At 49.5% G+C, this 12,504-nt stretch overlaps 1 protein-coding gene and 1 non-coding gene across 4 annotated transcripts in view; both read left to right on the plus strand.

The window, feature by feature from the left end:
* Positions 1 to 2,923: 2,923 nt before the first annotated feature.
* nop58 (NOP58 ribonucleoprotein homolog (yeast)) overlaps positions 2,924 to 12,504 on the plus strand; it is a 36,825-nt gene continuing 27,244 nt past the window's right edge. For all 3 annotated transcript variants that reach the window (XR_005944545.1, XM_041200487.1, XM_041200488.1), the window contains exons 1-4: positions 2,924 to 3,071; positions 9,648 to 9,724; positions 10,874 to 10,926; positions 11,506 to 11,630. Coding sequence is in view for 2 of the 3 variants with exons in the window: in XM_041200487.1 (XP_041056421.1) it covers positions 3,027 to 3,071; positions 9,648 to 9,724; positions 10,874 to 10,926; positions 11,506 to 11,630 (300 nt within the window). In the remaining variant the exon portion in view is untranslated. The remainder of the gene's footprint in view (positions 3,072 to 9,647; positions 9,725 to 10,873; positions 10,927 to 11,505; positions 11,631 to 12,504) is intronic.
* Positions 10,064 to 10,148, plus strand: LOC121285363. Its single transcript, XR_005944654.1, has one exon. It is a non-coding gene; the product is annotated as a small nucleolar RNA SNORD11B (small nucleolar RNA).

Raw genomic sequence — 12,504 nt, forward strand, 5'->3', positions numbered from 1 at the left:
TGAGGGCAAAGTTTGGAGGGAGGTGTTGCTGTCATATGTGGCAATGTATAGAGCAACTGCACACACTAGATAGGAAAGAGCCCAGCTGGGCTGCTATTTGGATGCAAAATATGCACCAGAATGCCAGAGCTGTGGGACATCAATCAGTCATTGATTAGAAGGTTGGGATCATGATGCTAAGAAAAACACTGCTGCAAAGTTTTATGCAGTCCACAGAAAGGGACTAAACAGTCTGATGTGATGCCAGGTGATGAAATACTGCTGAGACAGGAAAGTCAGAGTAAGACACATATACCATTTTACCCCAGGCCCTACACTGTCATTGCCAAGAAGGGAAACAGTGTGACAGTCGCCAGAAGGAGTACTGTATGACAGAAATTCTTCATGTGTCAAAAAGTATCATGGTGACAAAGGCACGGCAGTAGATGAACCAGATGTAGGCAAAGCTGACATCCAGAATCTATAAGTCCAAGTCAGCGATGTTGATGACACGCAGAGAGCTTGCTATCCAAAGGGAAAAACATTGGTTCCAGAGGGGATAACGACACTTTCCAGTTCTGACTCGATGACCAGAGTTCCTGAGACAGCAGGCACACCATGGCATAAGAGGAGACCACCAAAGGAATATGAAGATTTTGTATTATTTGGTGACAGAACGTGAAATTGGAAATAGCAGTTCCAGAAAGTGAAACACCGAACAAAAATGTGAAACTATGTTGGACTGTGATGCACTGAACTTACCTGACAATGATTTGTTCAGTTTGTTTGCAAATTTTAACTAAGTATGTTTAGGAAGGGATAGAGTCTAAGCTAAAGGCGAAAAATCATGGCCATGTTTTGGTCAAATAAGGGAGGGATGTCCTGATGAGAGATGATTTGTGAGGACTTGGGGGCTGACCGATCCTTTGTCCCCTTCACTGTCAGGGCTGACGGCCTGAAGGTGCTGGGGATATGGTTCAGAGGGACCAGGGCACGTGTTAGAAACTGGAAGGAGCGAGTGTCTATGGTGAAAAGGAAACTGGGCATGTGGGAGCGATGCTCCCTCTCCATTGCGGGTAAGAACCTGGTCATCAGGTGTGAGGCACTCTCGCTGTTGCTGTACGTGGCGTAGGTCTGGCCCATTCCACACTCCTGCGTGGTGGTGATCACCCGAGCCATCTTCCGCTTTATCTGGAGGTCTAAAATGGATCGTGTCCACAGGGACATGATGTACAAGCCTCTAGATAAAGGGGGAAAAAACGTGCCCAACATCGCCCTCATACTGATGGCCACCTTTGTGTGTGGCTGCATCAAGCGGTGCGTAGACCCTCAGTATGCAAACACCAAGTGTCACTACATGCTGAGGTTTTACCTGTCCCCAGTGTTGCGAAGGATGGGTCTGGTCACGCTGCCGTGGAACGCTTCAAGTAGTTGGACCATGCTGTACCACCTGTCCCTCATGGGAAAATTTATGCAGAAACACTTTTGACCACAAGTCCATCAGGCAGTGGTCGGCACATAACGTCTTAAAGGTCCTGAGGGAAAAGGAGAGAATGGACCGGGTTGGATGGTTCCCCGAGCAGACTGACAAAGTCATTTGGCAGAATGCCTCATCACCAGAACTTTCCAACAAGCACCAAGACGTAGCTTGGCTGGTGGTGAGAAAGGCCCTCCCCGTCAGATCCTTCCTACACGCCAGGAGTCTCACCCCCTCCGCACGTTGCCCTCGAGGTGGCTGTGTGGGAAAGAGACCGTTGTTCATCTCCTTGTAGATTGTGCCTTTGCAAAGAAGGTCTGGAGAGAGATGCCGTGGTTTCTGTCGAGGTTTGTCCCGAGCAGTTCTGTGACACAGGACTCTGTGCTCTATGGGCTGTTCCCAGGGACACACACCGAGACAAACATCAACTGCAGCTGGAGGATCGTCAACTCGGTAAAAGACGCTCTTTGATCTGCCCGTAACTTGTTGGTCTTCCAGCACAAAGAGTTGTCCCCGACCGAGTGTTGCAGACTGGCACATTCCAAGGTCCAGGACTACGTGCTGAGGGACGCACTAAAGCTTGGGGCAGTCGCCGCAAAGGCGCAATGGGGAAGGGTCGCTGTCTAAGACCTTTCTACCATAGGGCATCGAGGGGCTGGGAACTGTAAAGAGCCCCTCAGGATGTACAGCTCAAAATGAACGTCTGCCAATGATTGTAATATTCATTGTTTGTACTGATGCACATTGTGATTCATGTTGTAAAAGTTGAACCTGATTGTATTTTTGTGATGGTGATTTTGAAATGGTTTGAAATGTTGTTGAAGATTTATGAATAAAGTATATTTTTGCAAAAAAAAAGATTGTGTGAGGACTTGGGTATTAGATACTATACTGTACTCAGATGAGATACAGTTAGGTACACTCTACTATATATGGAGCAGAAGGTCAGATAGCACATGTTTGCCAGCATGGCAGATTAAATTATATTGTTCTTGGAATTAAAGCTGTGACTTAAAGTGTTATTCTTTCAGCCTTAGGTGTGACAGTCTGGACAACGAGCACAGGGAGAAACTGCCTGTAGGGTCAAGAACTAGAGTATACCAATTTAAGGTGAATGGCAAAAAACAAAGACAAAATGAGTGAAAATATTTACACTAGGATGCACTGCTTGAGAGTATGATGGAAGCAATTCAATCGTGGCTTTTACAAGAAATTGGATAATTACCTGACGAGAGAAAAAATTGTAAGGCTACAGCGAAAAGGAAGGGAGGGGAGTGCAACAAGGAGAATACCCCTTGCGGGAGAACCAACACAAACACGATGGACAGGAAAACTTGCTTCAGTGCTGCAATAATTCTCAAATTGTATGAAAATGACCCTCGCGCCGGAATTTTATCCCAAGTTTTTCCTTTGTCGACAAAGTGCGCATGCGCCTGAAACACGTCCTGTTTCCGAGTGGTGCGCATGCGCCTGATAACTCCCTCCCTGACTTCCGAGTGGTGCGAATGCGCTAGCAGGCGTTTGGCCGCGTGGTGTTCTTTCGGCAGTTGTAGTGTGCGGAGTAGTCGCCATGTTAGTGTTGTTCGAGACCGCTGCTGGCTATGCGATCTTCAAGGTAAAATCTCACCGGGCCAGGGGCTGACATTTCTCCTGTGGATCGGACCTCCTCGCCGACCATCCCCCCGACCCTGGGCCTCCCCGCCGACCATCCCCCCGGGCCTGGGCCTCCCGGCCGACCGTCCCCCCGGGCCTGGGCCTCCCGGCCGACCGTCCCCCCGGGCCTGGGCCTCCCGGCCGACCGTCCCCCCCGGGCCTGGGCCTCCCGGCCGACCGTCCCCCCGGCCGACCGTCCCCCCGGGCCTGGGCCTCCCGGCCGACCGTCCCCCCGGGCCTGGGCCTCCCGGCCGACCGTCCCCCCGGGCCTGGGCCTCCCGGCCGACCGTCCCCCCGGGCCTGGGCCTCCCGGCCGACCGTCCCCCCGGGCCTGGGCCTCCCGGCCGACCGTCCCCCCGGGCCTGGGCCTCCCGGCCGACCGTCCCCCCGGGCCTGGGCCTCCCGGCCGACCGTCCCCCCGGGCCTGGGCCTCCCGGCCGACCGTCCCCCCGGGCCTCCCGGCCGACCGTCCTCCCGGCCGACCGTCCCCCCCGGGCCTCCCGGCCGACCGTCCCCCCCGGGCCTCCCGGCCGACCGTCCTCCCGGCCGACCGTCCCCCCCGGGCCTCCCGGCCGACCGTCCCCCCCGGGCCTCCCGGCCGACCGTCCCCCCCGGGCCTCCCGGCCGACCGTCCCCCCCGGGCCTCCCGGCCGCCCGTCCCCCCCGGGCCTCCCGGCCGACCGTCCCCCCCGGGCCTCCCGGCCGACCGTCCCCCCCGGGCCTCCCGGCCGACCGTCCCCCCGGGCCTCCCGGCCGACCGTCCCCCCGGGCCTCCCGGCCGACCGTCCCCCCGGGCCTCCCGGCCTCCCGTCCCCCCGGGCCTCCCGGCCGACCGTCCCCCCGGGCCTCCCGGCCGACCGTCCCCCCGGGCCTCCCGGCCGACCGTCCCCCCGGGCCGACCGGCCGACCGTCCCCCCGGGCCGACCGGCCGACCGTCCCCCCGGGCCGACCGGCCGACCGTCCCCCCGGGCCTCCCGGCCGACCGTCCCCCCCGGGCCTCCCGGCCGACCGTCCCCCCCGGGCCGACCGGCCGACCGTCCCCCCCGGGCCTCCCGGCCGACCGTCCCCCCCGGGCCTCCCGGCCGACCGTCCCCCCCGGGCCTCCCGGCCGACCGTCCCCCCCGGGCCGACCGGCCGACCGTCCCCCCCGGGCCGACCGGCCGACCGTCCCCCCCGGGCCTCCCGGCCGACCGTCCCCCCCGGGCCGACCGGCCGACCGTCCCCCCCGGGCCGACCGGCCGACCGTCCCCCCCGGGCCGACCGGCCGACCGTCCCCCCCGGGCCGACCGGCCGACCGTCCCCCCCGGGCCGACCGGCCGACCGTCCCCCCCGGGCCGACCGGCCGACCGTCCCCCCCGGGCCGACCGGCCGACCGTCCCCCCCGGGCCGACCGGCCGACCGGGCCGACCGGCCGACCGTCCCCCCCGGGCCGACCGGCCGACCGTCCCCCCCGGGCCGACCGGCCGACCGTCCCCCCCGGGCCGACCGGCCGACCGTCCCCCCCGGGCCGACCGGCCGACCGTCCCCCCCGGGCCGACCGGCCGACCGTCCCCCCCGGGCCGACCGGCCGACCGTCCCCCCCGGGCCGACCGGCCGACCGTCCCCCCCGGGCCGACCGGCCGACCGTCCCCCCCGGGCCGACCGGCCGACCGTCCCCCCCGGGCCGACCGGCCGACCGTCCCCCCCGGGCCGACCGGCCGACCGTCCGCCGACGCTTCTCTTTCCCCTGGGCCTTACTGCTGAGCCCGGAGTCAGTGTCTAGCCCTCCAGAAGCCACGGCCGGGTGTTATTTGTTTAAAGCTGGTGGTGTATCCCATCCCGTCTCTCACTCGGACTCGATATTAAAATTCTAGTCCCTCTTCAGCAACTCAGTATCTGTAATCTTTTCCAGCCCTTCAAGATGTCTTCACTCTTGAGCACTTCCGATTTTAACTGTCTTGCCTTCAGCTGTCTGGACTCGTAAGCCCTGAAATTCTTTTCCTAACCACATCCTGCCTCTTTCTCTCTCCTTTTTAAGACATATTTTCAAACCTATTTCTTTGACCAAACCTTTAATCACCTGCCCTGTTATGAATCATAGAATGGTCACAGCACAGAAGGTGCTCAGCCCTTCTGGTGTGTGATGGCTCTCTGAACGAGCAGTTACCTTAAGCCATTTCCCTGCCCTGCACAATCTTCCTTTCAGATAGTCCAATCCCCTCTTGAATGTCTTGATTGAATCTGCCTCCACGACAGTGAGGCAGTGCATTTCAGAACCTAACCACTTGCTGGGTGAAAATATTTCTCCTTGTGTCATCATTGCTTCTTTTGCCAATTACCTTAATCTGTGTCCTCTTGTTCTCGATCCTTTCATCAATGGGAACAGTTTCTCCCTTTCTATTCGCTCCAGATTCCTCTGTTGTGAAATATTGTCACATTTCCTGACCACCTCTTCTCCCGGGTCCACAGATCTAACTTCTCCAATCAGTCTTCAGAACTGAAGTTCCTCATCTGTGGAACCATTCTCTTGAATCTTTTCTGCGTTCTGTCTAATGCCTTCACATCTTGCCTAAGTGTGGTGTCCAGAACTGAATGCAATATCCAGTTGAGGCCAAACCAGAGTGTCATGCAAGTTTAGCATAATTTCCTTGCTTTTGTACTCTGTGTCCCTATTGATTAAGCCCAGGATATTAAACATGCTCCCAACTGATCCTGCCACCTCCAATAACTTATGCACATATACATGAAGGTTGTTCTTCTCCTGCACCCTCTTTGGAATTGTACCCATTATTTTCTACTGCATCTCTGTATTCTTCCTACCAAAATGAATTACTTTACATTTCTCTGCATCAAATTTCATCTGCCTTTTGTCTTCATTTCACCAACCTGTACGTCCTTTTGAAGTTCTGCACCATCTTCTCTCAGTTGACAGTACTTTCAAGTTTTGTATCATCTGTAATTGTTGAAACTGTGCCCTGTATACCAAGCTCTAGGTATTCACTTATTAATCAGGAAGAGCAGGGGTGCTAACACTGACCCCTGGGGGACTGCACTGTAAACGCCCTGTAGTCTGAAAAATATCCATTAACCACTACTCTTTCCTGTCACTAGGTCAGTTTTATTTCCATTTTGCTACTTTCCCTTTTATTCCATGAGCTCTAACTTTGCTGACAAAACTGTTGTGCAGCACTTTAACAAGGCCTTTTGGAAGTCCATATACACTGCATCTACAGCATTACCCTCAACAGCCCTCTTCGAAAAACTCAAGCATGTAGTTAAACACAATTTGCCCATAACAGATTGTTGTTTGCTTTCCTTAATTAACCTACGATTGCACAAGTATTCGCACCACTACAGATCAAACTGGCTGATTCCAAAAGGACATAGCTGCTAGACTGGGTCTTCGGTAGATGGTGAGGTCGCCAACAAGAGGGCAAAACACACTTGACCTCATCCTAACTAAACTGCCTGTTGCAGATGCATCTGTCTGTGACGGGGTATCGATAAGAGTGACCACCACACAGTCATTTCTAGAAGCTTCCCCACTACTGACGTTAAACTGACTGACCTATAGTTGCTGGGGCTTATCTTTACACCCTACTTTGTAACATTTTCATTTCTCCTGTCTCTAGCACCGCCCAAGTCTCTGGAGCATTGGGAAATTATGGCCGGTGCCTCCACAATTTCCACTCTCACTTCCCTCAGTATCCTTGAATGCATCTCACCTGGTCCTGTTTGCCTTATCAACTCTCAATATAGACAGCCTATCCAATACCTCTGCCTCATCGAATTTAAACCCTTCCTAGTGTCTGAATTACCTCCTCTTTCACCATGGCCTGTGCAGCAGCATGTTCGCTAGTAAAGACAGGTGTAGAGTATTCATTTAATACCTAAGAAATGTCCCTTGCTCCATGTGTAAATCTCCTTCGTGGAAATATACCTTAACTGTGCCTGAACTATCTGTCTTTTTAATGGTAGCCCATTGTTCAGTTAGTGTTGTCTGAATCCAATGTATCTTGGTCAGATCCATTCTTAACCCATTGAAAGTGGCTTTCCCCCAGTTAATTATTACTCTAGATTGATTGTTGTCCTTTTCCTTTGTCAACCTAAGCCTTATGATATAATGGATGGAAAAACTCAGCAGGTCTGACAGCATCAGTGGAGAGGAAGACCGAGTTAACGTTTCAAGTCTTCATCAGAACTAAAGAGAAATAGAAATGAGGTGAAATATAAGTTGTTTAGGAGGGGTGGGACAGGTGGAGCTGGATAGAGAGCCAGATTTTTGTTTCAGATTTCCAGCATCCACAATATTTTGCTTTTACCTTATGATTACTGTTCCCTAAATGTCCCTGTCCTGATGTTTGATCCACTTGGCCCATCTCATTACCAAGAACCAGATCTAGCAATGCCTCCTTTTTCATTGAAATGGAAAACACTGCTGCAGAAAATTTTCCTGAGCACACTAGGGAAAGGAGCTCTTGTTCCTCTTTACCCTTTACTACTATCCCAATCTATATTTGGATAAACTCCCCCATTATAACTACTCTATAATTCCTGCACCTCTCTGTAATTCCCTTTCAAATTTGTTCCCCTGCATCTTCCCCATGGTTTGGTGGCCTATAAACTACACCAAGCAGTGTAATTGCACCTTTTTTGTTCCCTGCTTCTAGCCAAATAGGTTTTGTCCTTGACCTCTCTAGGACGACATCTCTTCAGCACTGCAATGTTCTCGATCCATACTGCTACCCCTATCCTTTCTTTCCTGAAGATCTTGTATCCGGGAATATTTAACACCCAGTCTTGCCTTTCTTTGAGCCTGGTCTTTGCTATCGCCACAACATTGTATTTCCACGTGGCTACCTGCACCAATCTTCACTACACTTTTGTGCATTCACATACATGCACAGCAACCCTCATTTAGATTTTATTTCTCCCTTATGCTGAACCCAGCTAATAATCCTAATATTCCCTACTCTGATGCTGTCTGTCTCTCCAGTGTTCTGTGCACCTTGGCATCCCTCCCAAGTATTATCTCCTGTTTTCCCCACCCCCAGTGACTTAATTTAAAACTTCCTAATACCAATAGCAAATGGTCCAGCAAGGAAATTGGTCCCGCCTCTGTTTAGGTGCAACCCTTCCTGCTTTTACAGATCCTGTCTTCCCCAGAGCTGATGTCAATGTTCCAGTAATCTAAAATCTGCTGCATATTTCCAGCTGTGCATTCATCTCTTTTATCCTCCTATTTCTATACTCTCCTGTGAGTGGTACCGAAAGTGAACTGGAGATTGCTACTTTTGAGGTCTAGTTTGCTGGTTCCCTACCCAGCTCCCTAAATTCTGACTGCAGGAACACATCCTGTTTCTTCCGATGTGGACCACAATTGTCAGCATTTCACTCTCCCACCCCACCCCTCAGCCTCCATTCTCTGCAACCCTTCAGTTGCCTGCTTGACCATAGCGCTAGGGAGGCACCATATCATCCTGGACTTGCAGCTCCAGAAATGCCTGTCTGTTGCTCTACCAAACCCCTTGTCACTGTTGCGCTTTCAGTCGTCTTCTTGCCTGCCTGTACAGATGAGCCGGCCATTGTGCCATGGACTTGGCTGCACTCCCCAGATGAACCACTATCCTCATTAGTATTAAGAAATTAATGCTGGTTGGAGTGAATTGCACTCGGGACTCCTGCACCACCAGCCTATTTCTTCTAGACTGCCTGATGTTCAGCCAGTCTATCAAATTTTGTTTGATAATGCTCGTGTGAAAAGTACATTTTAGATGCTAAAAGTTTTTAAAATAATTTTAATTCCAATGTTGGTCCAAAGTGGATCACTAAATAGTTATTTGGAAGGAAGTATGGTTCACGAAAGGTTATCTCCCCTTCTGATTTGTCTGTTTCTTCTGCGTCTCTTGGTATTTCTCTCTTAACAGCCGAAGCAGCAGCATAGTGATATGTATGTATCCAACACACAAAAAATGGCATGAATATATTTCCATCGACGCACTGACTTTACTGCCTGTGCAGAAGTTGGGTTAAAGTGAGCTTACTGTAAGTTATAAAGTAACTAAGGATGTTAGTGTTCTCCCCATGTGTTTGTCTGAATGTGTGTGTATATAATATATATACATGTATAACACATATAAATATATTTATATTAAATGCCTCATGCTGGGGAAAAAGGTGTTGCTGGAATGCTTATGGTTCCCTGCACTGAATTGCATATGCAGTTAGCTATGACGTTGCCTGGAGTTTGAGTCAACATCATGCTTTGGTTTCACTAATTTGTTTGTGCAAGGATACAATTCGATAGGTGCCCTACACTATATATAAATAGCCATTCTGCATCTTTAAGCCTCAGCCCACTCAGCTGTAAGGGCAATTGTAGCTGAGCCATATCTTGGACATGTACTGCTTCCACGTGCACCTTCTGCTGGATATAGCAATGGCTGTTTTTTTCTGACCCTGAGCTGTAGCAGCTGGTTTTGGAAAGTTTGTTGTTGTGCTGATCAATACTTTACCATTCTGAACTGTTCTCATTTCACATGCTTTTTTCTACCTACAGGTCCTGGATGAGAATAAACTCCGGGAAGTGGACAACTTATGGCGGGAGTTTGAAACATCAGAAAAAGCAAATAAACTGTAAGCTATTCAAAGCTGTAATAAGCTAACTTAATAAAATCAAATCAAAGTTTTTAAAATTAGGCAGATGCAAGCATACCTGGTCAGCTGAAGCTTGGGTATGCTACATCTATCAAATACCATTCATGTTCATGTTCATGTACAAGTATGGTACCCGTGCCATTTTTTTATTGATGCAACACTTTGCTAAGTGCTAAAACCATCCTGTGCAGGGTATAACTATGTAACCTGTCTTATTAACTTCTCCTTTGGTAAGAGGGCAGGATGACAGTGCGTATTGTCCTAATCACAATGCTCAGTCCTTATTTATGAGGAGATAATTATTGTCTTGTCAAGCGCTGGCAGCAGTGATGATGATGACTTTGTCATTCCTCCTGATTAAATGCTGAGGGTTTTTAAGTCACTACCTCATCTGAGACTGCCAGTGCTGGATTGCTTGGTCATGCCCTTGCAGGTGCATTCATGTCAGTGTTGTTTGAATTAGCATTTCAATTTGTGTATTTGGCACGTATCGATATATGGGAAAGGAGGCCTCCTGTGGATCAGGTTCACTGTGGTACTTGGCCCCAACATTGTTAATTTGACCATTCATGCTGAATGTGAGCAGACTGTTGGATGAGGGGATTACAACTGAACTAATTCTATCCTTATGTCCATTTTGAGCAAAGTTTACTATAAATTAAGCAGGAGGCTTGAAGAATCCTTCAATTTCTTCTTCAGTAACAAAGATGCTAAGCCCAGTGTGATGGATCGACTGCTGTCTTGACTGAGAGCACCTAACTCATACAGATCCAAGTTTTTGGTGATGCTGAGTCAGTTCACTTTACCCATTGCAGCATATCCCATCTCTCGGTCCGAGGGAAAAGGATTTCTACTGATTCTAAACACACTGTGCAGCAGGAGTACAATGGATATGTGGGGATATGGGGTGCGAATAAGGTTCGATTTGCTGTAATATTGCCATGGTTGAATCGTTTTCCACGTAGGAAGAGTAGGTAATCTGTTGTTGCAAGCCTGTTCTGCTTTAAAAATGGCTACTTGAGTAAGGAACCAGTGAAGCTGTACCCTCATATGATTTAGTATGTTTACCAGAGGAAGGTGGGAAGAAATAAATCAGTGATTTGTATTTTCATTTCTTTATGTCTGCAGTGTTAAGTTGAAACATTTTGAAAAATTTCAAGATACCACAGAAGCTCTTGCAGGTAAGGAAGTCTCAATTCCCTATCATTCATGATAAAGAACACTTGATTGAGTCAGTCAAGCCAACTTGAATTAAGCCATAGTTTCTGCCCCACAACAGAAATAGTCCATAGTTGAGTCAGGACAATGTCAATGAGCCCAATGTAAAGGGCACATCAACAATGAAGAGAGTAAGAAAGATTAAGTGACACAATTTTTACAAGACTGTTGACTTGGGTTTGAAAGAAGGGAAGTGAGTAGTTACACAGTTGAGCTGCTGGGAAACTATAATTTAGAGTAGAAGGTAGTGTACCGAACCTTGATTCCAATTCAGTGTGTATGTAGGGAAGAAACTCTTGCAATGGATGACATTGTTTGGGGTAAAAAGTAAAGTTCTGAGCATGTTGATGTTAATGATATAGAGGAGTGTAAGAAAGTAAATCAGTGAGGTTCACCTGTTGCGCCACAAATCTTTTCTTGCATCCTCCCCATTTTAAGAGAATACGTGTGTCCAAGCCTTTTTAAAAAAAAGTCCTGATTGCTATACTGCTATTGTTTTTTTTCCCCAAAATCCTTCCTTTCTGTGACTTCCTGTCTTCCAGCTGCCACTGCCCTGGTGGAAGGTAAGCTTGGTAAAAGCCTGAAGAAAGTACTGAAGAAGATTGCTGCAAAGGAAGCTCACGAGCAGTTGGCTGTTGCAGATGCCAAACTTGGCGGTGTCATAAAGGTAAGGGAACTATAACCTGACATTTCTGCTACAGTGGGCAGCACACTTCAGCTGGCAGGTGCATTGAACAAGCATAGAAACAAATGCTTAGCTGCTGTAATCTTATTTTCCTTTTTCACGTTTGCGGAGTTTAGGACATTGCTGCCTTGTGTTCTTCATACTAAATGTGCAATTTAATGGGCTACTTGATCTTCAAACTGCTCTTCGGCCAGGTAGATGGTTGACACTTGACGTTCATTGTCAAGTAGTTGCACCCAATAAGTGAAAGTATACACAAATAAACTTCCCAAGTTGAATTCCATTTCATACTATTGATGGTCATTATGACATGGGAGGAGGCCAACTGGAGTCATGCCATCTTTGTAGACCAATCCAGTTAGTCCCATTCCCTCCCTTTATCCCCATTGTGTAGCAAGTTTATCCTTCAGAGTGCCTACCTGTTTTCCTTTTGAAATCTTTCATCATCCCTGCTTCCACCACTCTCATAGGCAGAGAGTTGTGGGCCATTATCGCTCGCTGTGTAAACAAGTCTTCCTCACATTCCCCTTACATCTCTTGCCCAAATCTTTAAAACTGTCCCCCCTAATGGGAACAGCTTTTCTTTGTTTACCTTATAACCTTGTTACCTGTTATAATCTTATACACCTCTATCAAATCTCCAATCTAACCTTTTTGGTAATATCCCTCACCCTGAAACCATTCTGATAAATCTCTACACCTTCTCAAGGACCCTCAGTTCCTTCCAGATGGGTAGAATTTTCAGCATTGTGTCAATGATACATTTTCACAATTCTGCCTAAGAGATGATAAATCTGCAAATCTGTCTCAACGAGCATTGTTTAGCATGTGAACTGCTAGGTAATGATAATGGTAG

Source organism: Carcharodon carcharias, chromosome 12 (genome assembly GCF_017639515.1).
Source record: "Carcharodon carcharias isolate sCarCar2 chromosome 12, sCarCar2.pri, whole genome shotgun sequence".
Taxonomy (NCBI): domain Eukaryota; kingdom Metazoa; phylum Chordata; class Chondrichthyes; order Lamniformes; family Lamnidae; genus Carcharodon; species Carcharodon carcharias.